This window comes from Bactrocera neohumeralis, chromosome 5 (genome assembly GCF_024586455.1).
Source record: "Bactrocera neohumeralis isolate Rockhampton chromosome 5, APGP_CSIRO_Bneo_wtdbg2-racon-allhic-juicebox.fasta_v2, whole genome shotgun sequence".
In the NCBI taxonomy this organism is placed as follows: Eukaryota; Metazoa; Arthropoda; class Insecta; order Diptera; family Tephritidae; genus Bactrocera; species Bactrocera neohumeralis.
In genome coordinates this window covers 66,227,821-66,245,294 of record NC_065922.1, presented here as the reverse complement: position 1 = coordinate 66,245,294, position 17,474 = coordinate 66,227,821, and the positions used below count along the sequence as shown (strand labels likewise).

The following is a 17,474-nucleotide window of genomic DNA, read 5'->3' as shown; positions in this document are numbered from 1 at the left end:
TTTATCTCAGAAAAAAACTAAATAAATGAATATAGAAAAATGTATATTCTTTAGATTTGACCATACAAAAGTCTAATAAATTTCCATATATCATGATTATATATTAATAATATATATGTATGTATGTATTCAGATATATATAAATTAAGTTATATTTTTGTTAAACTTATAATAAAATCTAATTGTGACTAATAAACCATTTTATTTTTTCAGGTAAGCCAATGTGCCCAAAAACAAAATATGACGAATCACGGTGTAACGGTATGCAAGTTGAATTTTAATTTATATTTTAAATAAAGTATGATTTCTTAAATAAAAAACATTTGTGTCTACTAAGTCGGGTTCCGGTTTACCTTTCGAATTATAAATATTTTCATTATAACGAAGAATCCATAATAAGTTAGAATTCATTGGTAATAGTCGCACTAAATTAATGTGAAATTAATCTCAAAGTGTTTTGAGAAATACTATATTACCTATGTAGTACAGACATGTACTTCTCTCTCCAGTTTACTATAAATCCTACAAGCTCATTTTCATTTTTTATGTGATAGCCTACTAATTAACAGAGACATTTTTCTAATGACCTTATCAAAAGGTGTTTAAGACATTTTTCAAAATGCTCGCTAATTGAGTCCATTAGCATTTTTGCGTTGCGGGCATAAAATAATTTTTTATTTGCTTAAATTAAATGGTCTCTCAAGATCATTCTACAACCAGTTTCAAAACCGTAGAACTAGCAATATAATAAATGCTAGAAAAGTGCCGTAATTGCAGATAGGTTACACTTTTCTTATAAGTAACAAAGTGTTGCAAACTTAATTGAGTGACTTATTTTTATTTATTATATATTATTTTCTTCCCTAATGATTTATGTGTGCTTAATTGTAGTAGAAAATGTTCAATATATATTGTAAAAAAATATATAAATATATTATACATCAACAATTTAAGACAATTAAAAATTTAGTCTCCTTAATGTACGTTTAGACAATTAATTAATTGACTTAATTAAGGGGGTATTCTGGTCTAGACGCATGAATTGTAGGCTTTTTAAATTAAGATAAAAAAAATGAAAAACATTTTTAGTATCCATTTTTTTATATGTTTTTTATTGACATTTTAATAATATAAAAAAAAATTGCAAGAAAAAAAAACAAAACTCGTCGAGATACGGGCCGGTAGAGTAGGGGCTTCAAAAAAAACGGCGCGTCCTGGTTGACGTGATTTCAACCCTTGTAGAGATCTAAAACACAAAAAACAAGAAGATTCTTCATTAGTAAGGATGTCATTATCGGGTTGACCATTTTCAAAAACAAAAAAAAAAAATTACAAAATGGCGTCGACTTGAAAAAAAAAATTTTGGCCCGATTTTTTCGACCTTTTAATTAAGAATACTTCAAATTAAAATTTTTGGAAATCCAAGGTAGACACGATAGAGCATTGTATAAAGAAGATACATATATACCAAATTTCAAAGGAATCGGTTCAGTAGAACTTGAGATTTCATGTCAACCACCTCAAAAAAGTAGTTTCGAGAAAAACGCCACGTCACAAAATCGGCTGTATCTCCGAAAATAAGTCGAATTTTGAAAAATCCTTCCAAGGTCATATTTTTGAAAGTCTAAACTTTCAAAATGTGCAAAAAAAATCAATTTTTTTTTAAATCCTAGACCAGAATACCCCCTTTAGGTAATGTCATGAAATCATTCTTCTTTATTGATGTACACACCGCTTACGTCGAGTTTACAGCAGCGAGGCTGTTATGGCGAGGGGTGGTTTGCCTTCTCACTTTAGATCGCCTTCAAACGAATGTTGTTTGGCCACCCAGAGGATACTTGGTCTAAGACCGAAAGTCTTGAGCTGTTTGAGCCATATGTAAAAGAATCGTTTCTGGCCACTCTCAAGTGAATGGCGCTCAGAGAACTTTCTTCACTTGCGTGAACTTCTACACATGACTCCATCTTCCCACCATTATTAAAATTAAAATCATTTCCAAAAAACTTTTTACTGCTTACTAGAAGTTGTCGGAGACTCTATATAAAAAAATATCTATAAAAATCAGCATGACGTTCGGAAGCGTTTTAGTCTATTTCCTTGTGTCTCTCTATATGTAAGTGAACTACTTAGCCCCTAAGATTTTGAGTTATCGGTCTAAAAATTTGCACAAATCTCTTTTTACTCAAGAAGGTGTTCATTTCTTGGAATCGTGACATCGAACTACTTATCTTTCGTACAAATTGAACAAACAATATCAAGTTGTATTTGACAAGATATCTTAAACAAATTGGGCAAAAATTATTATACAAGGTAACGTTATATAATACGAACTAATTGTTCAGTTCGGAAAACTATAACATAAAGCTGTCATACAATCCGACCGATAAAGATCAAGTTCTTGTGTGGAATTTTTGTATTTTTTGATGTTTATTAATCTTCGTTGCAAACGATGTTTACATTTTTTCTTGTTTTCTGCTGTTTTCCATTTAATAATTTAATGTTTCACCCTTTCAAACACAACTCCACCATTAAACTCGCCCACTAAACTGCAGTAAAAAAAGTACACAATTCTTAAACGCTGCAAACAAGCAATAAATTACAAAAACAATAGCAATAAAAAATTTATTTGTTCACAAAACCTTCCCAATAAAGACATTTACTTGCCAGTGTTATGTTTGAAAGCCTTGCCTTAATTTTTTTCACCACTCTCCACCATAACAACCGCCCGTATCGCTCGCCAGGCAAATCACCGGGCAAATGCAAAGCAATGCAAAACACGTTCGCAAACAAAATGAAAGCAAAACGCTTGTGCCAAATGCTAAGCGAATTGGCAAACAATTTTAAATTATTATTCTTAAAAGGTAAAAAGAATACAAAAGACTGCCGGGCAGATAAGACAAATGACGTGCAAAAACAATGCCAAAGCGCAATGTTGAAGCGGGCAAAATAAAAATAAAATAAAATAAATAAAATTGCAGCAATAAAAGCGATAAAATGGCTTGTGTTTGTGCAGTGATTGCGAATTTGTGTTCGCTGATTTTTGGCAAAATTACTAAATCAAGCTTAAAGTGCAAACGGCAGACAATATTTGACATTTATAAGGGCTGGGGGCACTAAGTGTTAGATATAGATAACTCTGCTATGCTATATAATATGACAATATATATATATATATATTTATATATTTTATTGTCTGAACTGTTATTTATGACACGGGTCTATCATTAATTGTTATACGATTTCTTAATTGCCATTCGATTTAAGAATTTTTGGACAACCAATTAGCATAGGAATTGCTCAAAAACAAAATGTCAATTAATTTAGCAATATTTAATAATAATTTCTTAATCATGCGTCTCCATAGTTCCCCACATAATGATATACAACTTTTTTTTCTAACTAACGGAAATAAACCAATTAATTGCTGCTAATACATTATTAAAATTAATTTTTTAGTCAGCTAAAAATAATAAAGCTAAAATTGTATAATTACATAGCTGTAAACAAGTTCGGAAAATATATTAAAAATGACTTGTTGTTTGCCATTAAAATATAATTAATTAATTTTTAATTAACTAACTAGTTAGTATTTTTTTTGGCAATGGGAAATAACTACATTGTTGACTGTTATTGACGATATGACTCAGTTACCTTGCATATATACTAAGACTTTGGCCGTCTACCATAAAATGAACACAAATATCGCAGAAACTAAGAAAAGACTTTTAGCTCGGCTGCACCCAAGCTATAGTATCCCTCACAGAGATTTTTATAGCATAGAGGAGTATAAACAAGAGATGATTTTATGACCGATCAACAAGTTTTTATGACAGTTATAGTCTAAAGGGGAGAAATCTAAAAAATGTGTTCAGAAATTATAAAAGATGATCTGTGACGAGGCTCAATACTTTTTTACAAAAGAAACACAGAAACTTCAAATTTAATGGGGAATGTTTATTATCATTCGCAAGAACATTCTTCGACATTTATTTCTTGAAGATTATCTCTCTCAAATGTTGCCCGCGGCTACGTCTCAGATGGTCCATCCGTTGATTTCGATGACTCGTTCGAGCATTTCGACTGGTAACTGGCAAATAACACGCGTGATGTTTTGCTCCAAGGCTTCAATCGAAGCGAAATTGCCCGCTTATACCAAAGATTTTACATATTCCCACAGGAAAAAGTTTAACGATATAATATCACACGATCTTAGTGGTCAATCGACCGGCCCAAAAACTGAAATCATCTGCTTACTGAAGTGTTCTCTCAATAAATCCCTTGATTTATGCGATGTGTGAGAAGAAGGGCCGTCTTGTTGAAAATGTTGCAAAGATCACGAGCCTTGATGGTTACGTTTTCATGGGCATCAATTTTAAAGAAACGTGGACCGATAATTCCACCAGCTCGCAAACCACACAAAACCTTTTTTTTTTTAAATAAAATGGCAGCTTGAATCTTTTCGGGTTGCTCATCGTCCCTCGACCATTGAGCCATAAATGGGTCGCATCGCTGAATAAAATTAGGCTCAAAACCGTGGATCCTCTTGGAAATTTTCAAGAGCCCATAGATCGAAGCAATGTCGCTTGGGATGGTCGAGCGACTTAAGCTGTTTTTTGTACGTCATACGTCAGTCCGAATCGGTGCGAACAGCGCCAAATCGATTCTCCATGGTCTTCGTGTACACTCTCAGCTACGGCTGCTATATTTTCTTCACTACTTGCTGGACGTGGTCTATTCGGTGAAATATTATCCAATAATGAATGCTGGATCTCAAGATGGGCGATGGTGTTGCGAATAGTACGTTCAGTAGATCGATTAAAAGTAACTTGACAACTTTGCACGACTTACGCGCGATCTGTCAAAAAAAGGTTATTGAGAAAAGTACCTCTACTTGGATCGATTATAAAAATTACTCTTTGTAAACAGAGTGTTTGGTAGTCCAACGAATCACATAGCAAAAAACTCTTAAGCCTCATATAAACGGTATTGCTTCATATGTTCCACATTTTTCTTGTAAGTCCTACTTAGCGCTCGCATTTATTTAAAGTTCTTTCGCAATATTTGCTCCAAAAATATTACAAAATTGTCAAGTACAACATTATTTTAAGTAACTTGTACTGTCACTTGTACGTACTTCGCCCACTTAGTTGACAAGTTTATTTATTTACGTTAGTAGACGCATTTTTCGCGACCTTTACACGATTTCGCGTGTTTTCTTAACACACTTTTTGCCGAACAGCCTGCGCCAACACGCTTGGAATTCGTAATGCCATCAGTCAACAAGTTCATTTTCCACAATTCCAGCGTTTTTTTATTGTAGTTGTTTTTTAAATCGCTCATTTTTCCAAGCAACATATTTTTACGCGCTAAAAACGCGTCGCACAGGCATTTTATGGTTGCATTTTTTCCACTTAAGCATTTTAATTGAAACTAATTCAATGTCTGCCACTTGACTTAAGGCTAAAATGCAAAAGCAAAATGCGCAAGATCTCGTTAATGCTGTGTTATAAACAGGCCAGACGTGATTTTTACGCTTGCTCCACGGCGCCTTGGCTTTGCTGTGTGCCGTGGAGTTTGCGCAATGCGTTTGCGCTTGTTTTTGCTGTACATAACCTGTGCGTTCTAGCTTTTGGCACAATTTTTTCGAGTTTAACTTATTTACAAATTTTAATTTGTGTTAATGTTTTTCACCTGTTTGAGAGGTAATAAGAGTTATGGTGTTTACATAGAGTATTTGTGGAATTTCAACTTGCTAAGAGGAAGGTCGCATATTTCAAAATCATATTTTTGTAATTTTTTATAAATTTTTCAGAGTTTTTTTTACTTTTTTAAGCTCTTCAGATCTCTTTTTATTTAAATTTAGTATATATTAATTTTATAGATTTTTTTAAATATTTTTTTTTTTTTATTTTAAAAATTTCTTTTAATTAACTTATTTCTATTATATATTAATTTTATAGATTTTTTTTTTGTTTTAAAATATTTTTTTTTTATTTTAAAAATTTCTTTTAATTAATTTATTTTTTAAAATTTCAGTATCTTTTTTTTTTGTTCTATTATACATATATTAATTTTATAGATTTTTTTATAACTTTTTAAATTATTTTTTTTAACTTCTTTTAATTAATCTATTTTTTAAAACTATGAATATCTTTTTTTTTGTCCTACTATATATTAATTTTATAATTTTTTTATAACTTTTTAACCTTTTTTTATATTTTAAGGTTAAGGTTAATTTTTTGAGTAGTGCAAGTTATAATTGTTTTTTTTTTTTATTTTATTTTTTATAATTAGAATTTTTATAATTTTTTAGCTTATTTCTTAATTTTTTTAGTTATTTTATTTTTTAATTTGGTATTTTTTTAAATAACAGTAATATACCATATATTTTCACTTCACTCTCTACACTAACTGCTGCAACCACAAAAAATTATATTAAATAAAACAAAATCAGCTGACTTAATAGACACAATTTGCTCAACTTAGATATTTGGTCTTCTGGTCTGCGGCAACAGCTTCAAGTCAATAACCTCGTTCACTTCCTCCACTGACAGCCGCAGCTAATTGTTTGTCTGCAAAACAAAACGCCTGCTGCTGAGCATGCTTACCGGCGCTCATAATAAAGCGCATAAAAATTAACAAAAAGACAAAAGATACAACAGAATGGTTTTAAACAAATAGGAAACGGAGCTTATTTGGCTATTGAAAGCACATAAAGATACAAGCACTCAAAGAAATGACCATGTATTCATACATGCATACATACATATGTATATGAGGTCTTTACAATTATAATTTTTTTTAGTCTTGTAACGCTCCTAAATATCAAAAAGACATCTTTAATATCATCATCACCGCATTTCTCTTTGCCAATTTCGCCACCTTACCGCTTATGTGGGTGTCCCACACTTGCTTACCCCAAAATGGCTTAATGAAAAAGTTATCTAACGCTGGCTAATCTCGCGTTAAACGCGCAAAATCTGTTTTCGCCTTTATTGGTAAAATATTATTAGCATTTATTATACATTCTTCGCATATTGAATACTTTTTATGAATATCTGTGCAGCAAAAAATTTGTTACACAGAAACGGCAAAAAATCGGCATAAATATTCAAATTTGGCTCATAAAAACTGGTTTTCGAAAACTAAGCGAAATTTTCTGTAAAATACTATTTTAACATTTTTTGAAAAAACCTTTAATTTATTTTATGTTCTTATTTTAAAACTAATTTTTTGCTAAATTTTAATTAGTTATAAACATAAGTAAATAAAAATTTGAATTAATTAAAAATAATTAATTTCATGTCTTATTTAAAAGAATTCAAATCTTAAAAAAAATTTAATTTTAATTATTTTATTTTTAATTTTAATTTTATTTTTTTATTTTAATCATTTAAATCTGATTTATTTTATAACATTTGCAGTAAATAAAATCTACTTAATTAAAAATAATTAACTGAATCATATGAAACCGAAATTACAAAAATTAAATATTTGTTTAAACTGAAAGCACCTGTAAAACAAATTAATTAAATTTAAGTTAATCTAATCTTCGAATTTAATTTTTAAATAAAATTTAGTCGATTAAGCGATTTAAAAAATATTTTACTTAATTAAAGACTTTTTTATTTGATGTACTTACATAATATCGCATAAATCAATTTAATTCATACACTAATTCATTAATTATAATTAATTACTTTGATTAATCATCTTAACTAATAATTCGATTACCTAATTACCTAACTAATTAATTAACTATACATGTTAGCACACAACTAAAATTAGTCCTAATTAGTCAATTAATTAATTGAAGTAATTAGACATTTAATTAATTAAGATAATTAATTAAGGTAATTAATTAGTCAATTACTTTAATTAATTAATTACTTTGGTTAATTAACTTAACTAATTAATTGATTACCTAGTTACCTAAATAATTAATTAACTATACATGTTAACACACAACTAAAAAATGTTTTAAAAACCTTGCTTAACAAAATTAAAAAAGAAACTTAATATGCTCTACTCAGCCCTGTTCAGGGTATAATTAAGCTACAAGTATATTATTAAAAAAATTAAACTAAATTATTTAAAATTAAGTGAAAAACTTATTTTGACTTTGAAAATTAATTAAATTAATTTGTCATAATATAATTATATGCAACTGTGATCAAATTGAAAGGTGAAAAGCTGATTTTTAATTTATACTTCGCGTGTTTTTCGAATCGGTAAATTTTTTTCTGTAAGTTGGTAGTACTGTTAGTGACATCTATGCTAAATTTCACGTCAAAATATTCATTAGTATTTGAGATACGCGTCGTTTTGTGAGGCTCTAAAAGTGAATTCTTCGATTTTTACTGTCTGAATTTATTGAACAAAGAAGTGCGATAATGCACCATCTCATACTGCATTGGTTATTCGTGATCATTTCGCCACATTTTCAACTAATATCGTGCCGCAACCACCGCATTCGTCTGATTTACCTTCGTGTAACTTCTGTCTATTCGGCAAATTCACATGACCAATCCGAGGACACCGTTTTGACTCAATTGAAGATATAAAAACTGAATCTAAGAAGGCTCTGAGGATTTTTCCAAGTGCTTTGGTGTGCTTTGATGACTGGAAAATTCGTTGGCATAAGTGTATTGCAGCGGGAGGGGATTACTTTTAAGGAGATGAAATGGACAAAATTCACCTTTCAATTTGATCACCGTAGTGTTAATATTTAATTGACTATTAATTAACTAAATTAATACAAATATAGTTTAATGGTCCAATAATTGTATAATTAAAAAAAATTAGTTAATTGAGGCCTTATGTTCCACCTAGAAACTACGGAAAATATATATATATAGTTGATTGAGTGACAATTTAGTAAACAATTACAAAGTACTTTATAATATTTATGTAAAACGAAATGTTATTACAGATATTTAACTGAAGTTGACCAATACAATATTAAAACTTTAATTTATTTAATTAATAAATATATTTCAAACATATTATATGTAATTGTCTTTTCGCACAGGAGCTAATTGATCAATTAACCGGTCTTTACAAGCTTAAAGCGCTAATTTAGATCGATTTAGCTAACAAAATAAAGTCTTATTTTAGTACAATCGAATAGAAATTGAATAGAAACTAGAATGCCACTCTGTGCGTTGTTGTTCATACAGTAAATTTGGCTGTGTTTAAGCATGTGTGTGTATAGCAATCAGCTGATGAATTTTGTATAATTAAGCAAGTATAACAGCTGATCGTTAATCGAGTAGCTGTCTGTGCGAAAGGCAAAACTGGTTTCTCAATTATAATCTTAATGTACTAAATTGATTTGGCTGTGCTAAAAGGCTATAACTGACAAGTGTTGTATGTGTAAAATAAATAACATAATTTAGTTAATATAGGAGTATATGTATGTATGTATATACATATTTTTATTTTGCTCAAAATTTAAGCCTAACGAACTAAAGCGCCTTAATTGAGTCAGACGAAAAGCGTTTCCAGCAGACACTTTATTTAGTCGCTTATAAAATGTCTTCACCAATACATAAGCGTTAAATTTTCTAATTGACTCAGTTAAGCAGCTGTCAGAAACGTTAAATTTGTTAATTGACTGAATTAAGTAGCTGTCAGAAACTCGTTTATGGGCTAACTTTATTTTGCGTTTAACATGAATTTAATTTCGTGTTTTAAAAGTTTCATTTTGAGTTTATAACATACTAAGAAAAAATATAGCTGGCTAAAATTCAGCCAATTAAATTGCAGAGCTTTTGAGGAAATATAAAAGTTAGAATAGGAAATAAGCCTTTATCTTTGTAATTAATACGAGATCATTAAAAATGGTTTAATTTTCCACATTAGAATAAATTTATATTTAATTTAATTGATTTTTTAAATGATACGATATATACTACAACTGAATAGAAGAGTGTTACTATATCCTTGTATTGATAATTCTAATCTAATATCTCAGATTTACACTTCACGCTTGTTATTCGTGAAATTATGCATCATTCAATCCAATCAAGGAATAAATTTAAAACCGATTAGAAACAGTTACAGTTATTAAAGTTAATCAGCGTTGATTAGTATGTAAGCTCTTGAGCGCTTAGAAAGATTATTAATGCGGGAACCCACTAACCCAGTGAGGTGAGTGAAATAAAGGAAATGCATGAATGAAGAAAATAACAGAGACCACAATGTAGCAGTAAACGGCGAGTCGCTTGAGGCTACGAGCGCAGCATAAGAAGACTTCAATTAGTTGTAAGCCCAGCAATGTTGTTTACTAAATGTTGTACGTGATTACAAGCAAAGTATTCATTCACCTGTACGGAACAATCAATCAGCTGCTGAGTGAATGCTAATGACAGAACCGTACGGTGCGCATGAGCGTGCGTGAATTGTGTAGCGAAAATCGCAATGGGCACTTGGAAGTTGGCAATCATGCGCCAGCAATATTGGCAGCGAATCAATGTCATGTCGGCATGCACACACTTATGTACATATGCATGTATAACTGTCAATGTGTGCCACTATGACAGTGCCATAAATCGCACACAATCACAGCTGATTAGGCAGCAAGTGCGTCGTAAACGATTAAGCGATTTGTGCGATTGGAAATACTCGTATGCTGAAAAGTCAGTGCAACTGACAGCGGATTAATTTTATGACGACTGGTTGGTTGTTGATGGGTTGGCAATTTTAATGCAGAAGTTTTATTTTAATTATTAAAAAGAGCAAACTGTATGAACGACATTGACGCAGTGTGACAGCTGACAACACTTGAAAGCAACTGGTTTTGCACGCAGAAAAATAGAGCAAACGCAAAATTTAGAGAAATGGAATTTACAACAGTTTCGTGCCGTTATTTTTTTTTTTTTTTAATATTTTGATAGAAAATGTGTCTTAGTTCGTGACGTCATAAATGAAAGTAGGCGAAAACTTTGTTTAGAGTTATGAAAGTATAACAGTTTGTTTCGTTTAAGACGTTAACGACCGACGATCTGCTTAAAAAACTTGAAGATCTTGACTGTCAGGTGATTTCCTTTGCAGACGTTGAAGCGCTTATGATCAAAGGCAAGTTCATGAGTACCGTTTACGGGCTCGCCATTAACCGAAATATGTACAACCAAGATGGTGAATGAATGAATGAAGAAAATAACCAAGATGGTTTTATTTACTAGAAGATTCAAGATCCCGGTGGTACCGCAGCCGCAATGGGAGACATCCGTCAAAACAGTCAAATATGGGCTCATCCAGAAAGCTGAATATTGAAGAGAGAGCAAAACAGGCCTTGTACTGCTGTAGAAGAGCCATTGGCAAAAGATGACATCTCTTACCGAAAGTGATCCTCTGACTCTACGACACCATAGTCAAGGCAATTATGTTCTATGGTGTCTTTATCTGGGTAAAGACTCTAGAAATACCACACTTGCAAAGAAATTCTGGAGCGTTTATCGAGCTGCGCTCATCCGCAGCTGTGGTGCTTTAAGGTCCACTCCAACCATGGCACTTAACGCCATCTTGCACATATTGCCCGTTAACACCGTCGGAAGGTACTATTTATATCTAGGTTCTTAAAAAAACGTGTCTGAACACTAGTATATCCTCACTTTTTTTAACTTCATACCGGATAACTTGGCTCATGGAGCCGCCAAACCGAACACTGGCGGCTGCTTGTCTACCAATATACCGGCGAGGGAGTTGTGGGTGGTATGGAAGGTTCTATATGTATATACATAGTAAATCGACAGCGGAAGCCTGATAGATTTTATGAGTAAATTTTTGGGTGCAGGAAATCAATCGGCAATGCTGTAGCCTCACGAGGAATTACTAAACTGCTGATACTGGGCAGAGATCGAACTTGGTTACAGGGTAATAGTAAGCAGCAACTCTAACCACTACGCTAAGGCTTCATAAGTTATTTATAATAGAAGTCATGACTCGATAGACAATGTCATATATCCAACGATTTTTCCAAATCGAATTTTTGGTCAAAAAGTATAAGTATCTGAAACCTTAGATATTCTTGTTCTAAGCACCGCCCTAATATGCACATCTCCAGTTCGCAACATTTATCAACACAAAAAATTGCTTTAGCAAAACCAGATTTTCATCTAAAATATTTTTTTTTTACCAATTTCGCTACAGATGACATAGAACGTAAGCATGCAGTAAAGTTTCTAAACTGGCTACCACACTTTACCTTATGCGCATGCGTGACTAGCTGACTCGTTGAACGCGCGCGCGCACACATACTTGACGGCAAAAGCAGGTCAATGTGTACCACAGCTGATCTGTATGGCTTGCACACAGCTGCGGCAGAGCGAATTGCTCAGACCTTTTACAGCTGGAGCGTGAAACTTGTTTAAGAATATTATGCTACATAATTCTATATAGACACAGTCACTATGCTGGGTGGCTGCAACATCAGAATGTGGCACACCGGCAACTAGCGAAGCGTTCTACAGACCAACCAGTCAGCCGGCAAGTTTCAAGAATGCGCCAACGCGTCTAGGCGATTATATCATATTGAACTCTTCAGCGCGGCAACGACTTCGCGCGCGTAGAATTTCACTTTTCCTCAAGCGGCATGAGAGCATGGCAACACGCATCTGTGGCATGACATGCGTAGATCATTTATGTCAGATTGCTTAGGCCATAAAGCATATTTCCAACGCGTAGTCATGTCTTTTGTGTGCGATGAACTCCCAAGATAGATATTTCCGTTTGTAGATTTGTGCTGTAGTGCATTCTCATATTCACATTTGTACATCTCTGATCACCTTGATCTTTGGGGCAATCTTAATGCGTGTCAGTTCACAGGCAATTATTATTTTTTTCTTTATAGTTATGGCACCAAACGAGGTCAGCTCTTCTTCAGACGTACTAACCAAAAGCTTGAAATCAATTTTGACGAGTTAATTGTTTTTGTATTAAAGAATAATTATTTTGGTATTGAAGAATGGCTTCTTTAGTGCGTGAGATTGTATTTGGCATTTATTTTCATTAGCGCACGGTGTGAGAAGACTTTCAGAACCCAAAATAATGCGTTGTGTTTTATGTTATTTACAGTAAGTCTTCTGGAGAAATACACAAGAAAACTGCTCTTTAGTTCATGTACCCAAGAGCAAAGGTAGGGTTGTAAGAATCTTGCTTCCGAAATTCTGGCTTTATACGTTGAGGACGGTTCTAGTTCTAGGTAATAATTGTTTAGATGATAGGTCGCGACGACTTGAACTATTCGTTTACGAACGACGATGTTTTGCACCGAAGTATATAAATGGCGAGTTCTGGCATTAAATAAAAAGTTATACATTTCGAGGTTTCCTACTTTTATAAAGAAAAAACACACAAAAACTTCAAATTTAATTTGGAATGTTTAATCGAAAGAAAACTCTTTGGCATGTATTTTTTGAAGATTATCTCTTTCAAATGTTGGCTAAGTCTTAGATGGTCCGTCCGTTGAGTGCACTTTTCTATGACTCGTGCGAGCATTTCGACTGGTAACTGGCGTATGACAAGCGTGATATTTTGATCCAAGGCCTGAATCGCAGCGGAATTGTCTGCATACACTTTAGACTTTACATATTCCCACAGGAAAAAGTCTAACGGTGTGGCATCACTTGGTGGCTAATCGACCGGCCCAAAAAGTGAAATTGTCTGCTCACCGAAGTGTTCTCTCAATAAATCCATTGATTGATGCGATGTGTGCGAAGTGGCGCCACGCCATCTTGTTGAAACCAAATGTCGCCGCGAGCAGGCATCAAATAGCCGCCTATCATGGCGCGATAACGGTCGCCTTTAATGGTTACGTTCCCTCCATCATCATTTTTGAAGAAATATGGACCTATGATTCCATCTGCTCGCAAACCACACCAAACCGTTGTTTTTTTCTGGATGAAATGACAGCTCTTGAATCTCTTTCGGTTGCTCTTCATCCCAAATGCGGCAAATTTGCTTGTTTATATGCCCATTGCGCAAGATCGCTAAACAATATTTGGCTCGCAAATGTCGGGTCTTCTTGGAACTTTTCAAGAGCCCATAGAGCGAAGCGAAGTCGCATGGGAAGGTTGAGCGGCTTCAGTTCTTGCACTCAGTTATGGCTGCTATATTTTCTTCACCAAAAAAATATACACGCAAGCCGCTTGCTGCAAGACAGACGCCCGATACAGCCATCACTATCATGTCAGCAGACGCTGTGACCTCCCTTGTATATTGTTTTAACTTCGGTACTCACTCTCAACCTTAGCGACTTGGGCGACCCTGCCAGCAGCTAAGCTCCTGCCTTCATCGCGCTCAGCATCTTTATAATTACTGAGCCCTTCCCATCGCGAAAATCCTCGAAAATGCATTATATTGTATAAAGTTTCATCTTTTCTACTGCAATGTCTTCAACAACGAAGAACAACAGCTTTCCATGCTGCGTATAGTGTTCTTTAGTATTTTTTTTTTCAAATATGATACATTATTTTTCAGAGTTTTCGTATTTTTTATTTTTTTAAATGGAAATTTACTAAAATGCTGAAAAATCTGGCATAAAATAAATGAGTGTGTTGTATTGCCTTCCTGATTGGTAGCTTGATTAGTTGACAAGAGAAATTCAGAAGCTACAGAACGCAGCCATTCGCACTTAGGTCGTTGTTAAGCGCATTGTGCTTCCATGTGGTCACCAAATTAAGCCTTATCCAGTAGCTCAGTGCATTTGATAAAAAAAATCCTGATTTTTTCACTCCAGCTGCCCGAGGTCTTTTAAGTCGGAGGATTTTGGATATATTCCGTGGAAGATATCCCGCCTCAGCCGACTGAAGGCTGGGTATTCGCAATGATAATGCTTCAACGTTTCATCACCCTTCGCACATGCTCTGCTTTTTCCTGCATCCAGCTTACCAATTTTCTTAAGATATGATCTTAAGAGTAGGTGGCCTGTGCTGAACTCTACAAGTTTAATAAGCTCACTTTTGCATCTTGGTCTGCCCACCAACAACACTACATGAAAAATTTTAACCTTTCAAAACTTTTGCTTAAAACTTTGAAAAAAAATTGTTTCTTTTGAGATTTTTATTTTTTTGTTTAAAATAAATAAATTTTTTTTCGCTAATTTTTTTAATTTAAATTTATTTTATAAATCATTTTATTTTTGTTTTTTTTATTTAATTTTTTTTTTTATATTTAATTTTTTTTAATATTTAATTTTTTTTAATATTTTATTTTATTTTTAATATTTTATTTTTTTTTTTTTTTTAAATTTTTTTTTTTTTTTTTTTTTAAATTTTTTTTTTTTATTTTTATTTTTATTTTTTATTTTTTTTTTTTTTTTTTTTTAATTTTTATAAATATTTTTTTATTAATTTTTTTTATTATTCTTTTTTTTATTTAATTATTTTTTTTTAATTTTTTTTTCAATTATTTTCTAATACTTTGAGACATAACTTTAATATAAATAGTATTCGTAAATACTAAATGCAACTCACAGTGAGTGCCCTATACACCGCATTAAAAACTCTTTGAACAGTCACACTAAATATCTGCATTGCGCATGCGCAACAACGGCTACTACAACGAATTGGCATTGAACACATTAAGTTGGAATGTCAAGTAGAAAAAAGCGACAGAAATATGCAAAAGCATACACAGCAGTATATAACAACAATGCAATGCAATGCAAAAAATAAAAAATGGCACGAGTGACAAGCAGGTTAATGATTTCAGCATCTAAAAACAAAGTTACAGCAACAACAAAAAATAGGAAAAAATAGTAGTTAAAGAAATAATTGCAAAAAATTACGCGCACATGCCACGCCACTTTTAATTTCCAGGCAATAAATAACAAGAACAACAAAGGTAAGAATAACAACAACAGCATAACAGCAGCAACAAGAGCACAACAGCTACAACAACAGAACAGTAGAGACGCAGTGAGCTCAAGAATTAACGCGACTTTGACGGCTTTTTGTTGTTGGCTTTTGATTGACGAATGGCGGTGCGCGACCGCTGTTGATTTGTAATGATTTGTTGGCTATTTAATTGACTACATTTGGCATTTCTTTACTTTTTCTGGCGTTTTGATTAATCATTTGCTTTTTTATTTTTTTTTTGTGGTTCTCAAAGTTCCATAATTAAAGAGTTCTTATAGAAGTGTAAGAAAAGTGAAAGAAAATGCAAAAAAAAAGAAGCTGAAGAAAGTCAGATACGTGTTTACGTATTTTTTATTAATGTAGCAAAATATTGTAATACTGTTTTGGGACAGTATAAAAATAATAAACTCAAAAACTTTAATAAATAAAATTTTCACTTAAATTTATGTGAAAATGTTGTTTACACAAAAGTTGCAGATCATTTCATTAACCACAACTTTTCGATATAAATTTTTTCTATAAGACTCACAGTTTTGTCAGAAATCGAAATAAATCGGTTTTAATGCTTCAATATCCAGCCATGCCCTCTCCTTCCTCTTACCGAACTCAAATCGCTTGTAAATTATTTTTTCTTTCATTTTTGTTAGTTTATTTTTCGTTTCGTTTCATTTCAACTTTTGCCATTTTCAAAGACTTCTGCACCAGTCTTTTAGTAAATTTTCTTAAAAATTTCCAAAAAATTAAATTCTAATAATTTTTTAAAGAATATAACACCAAATAGCAAAAATATTTGGACTATTTTTAAAGCATACCAGCATCAAGCGGCAGTCTTTATTGAACACAGCGAAGTGAACTCTACTTGCTCCTTCTGCTATTACTTCATGGAGTATCTCAGGGGGTACAGCGTTGATTTTGACACGAATGTATGTATGCCTTCAGCCCATCAATCGTGCAAGCATAACGCGCATACACTTTGCTTTTCCAATAACACCATACAAATTTCTCAACTGAAGTCAAATCTAGTGATCCGATCGGCGCGTCAATGTTAAGTCCAAACGACAAAAGCTTCAAACAACAACTTTGAGTCATCTAAATAGCATAATTTCGCTGCATAATGCCTCCAGACAATGTGATACAGCTCAACTACTATATTATATATCTATATACATATGTATATGTAGGTAGAACATCACTATATCGACGTGAAAGTTATTCAATGCTGGCATGCCGACATAAAAAGAGATATTGCTTATACTCCTAAAAGTAGACAATCATAAAATTATATAGAAAAGTCTACTAAAACAACTTTCATATTGTGGCTGTGTTCGAACTTTTAACAAAACTCTTAGACTTTCTAAGACGTATTCGTATACCATGAATACACTCTAATAAAGGGTATCAATAAGTGATAAATTATGAGTGACTTTGACGCCTAAAGGTAGGCAATGAAAAGTTTATATTTCAAAGTAATATAGAATTTAAATTTTCGTGTTGTTATGTTTTCGTACCCTTGGCTGTCTGCTTGAGCTATATGTATTGCTATCGGCGTTATATAGCCGAACTTCCTATAGAGAATTCGCTCGGAACATAACTACACTATATAGCAACTTCATT

At 32.6% G+C, this 17,474-nt stretch overlaps 1 protein-coding gene across 2 annotated transcripts in view; it reads left to right on the top strand.

Annotated features, from left to right (window-relative positions):
* Positions 1-17,474, top strand: part of LOC126760456 (disheveled-associated activator of morphogenesis 1) — a 64,559-nt gene that overhangs the window by 23,861 nt on the left and 23,224 nt on the right. The window contains exon 1 of one of the 2 annotated variants that reach the window (XM_050476100.1): positions 239-261. The exons of the other annotated variant lie outside the window; for it this stretch is intronic. Within the exon in view, the coding sequence (XP_050332057.1) occupies positions 241-261 (21 nt within the window). The 5' untranslated portion in view covers positions 239-240. Of the gene's footprint in view, positions 1-238; positions 262-17,474 lie in introns of those variants that run through there. 2 annotated transcript variants of the gene reach the window in all.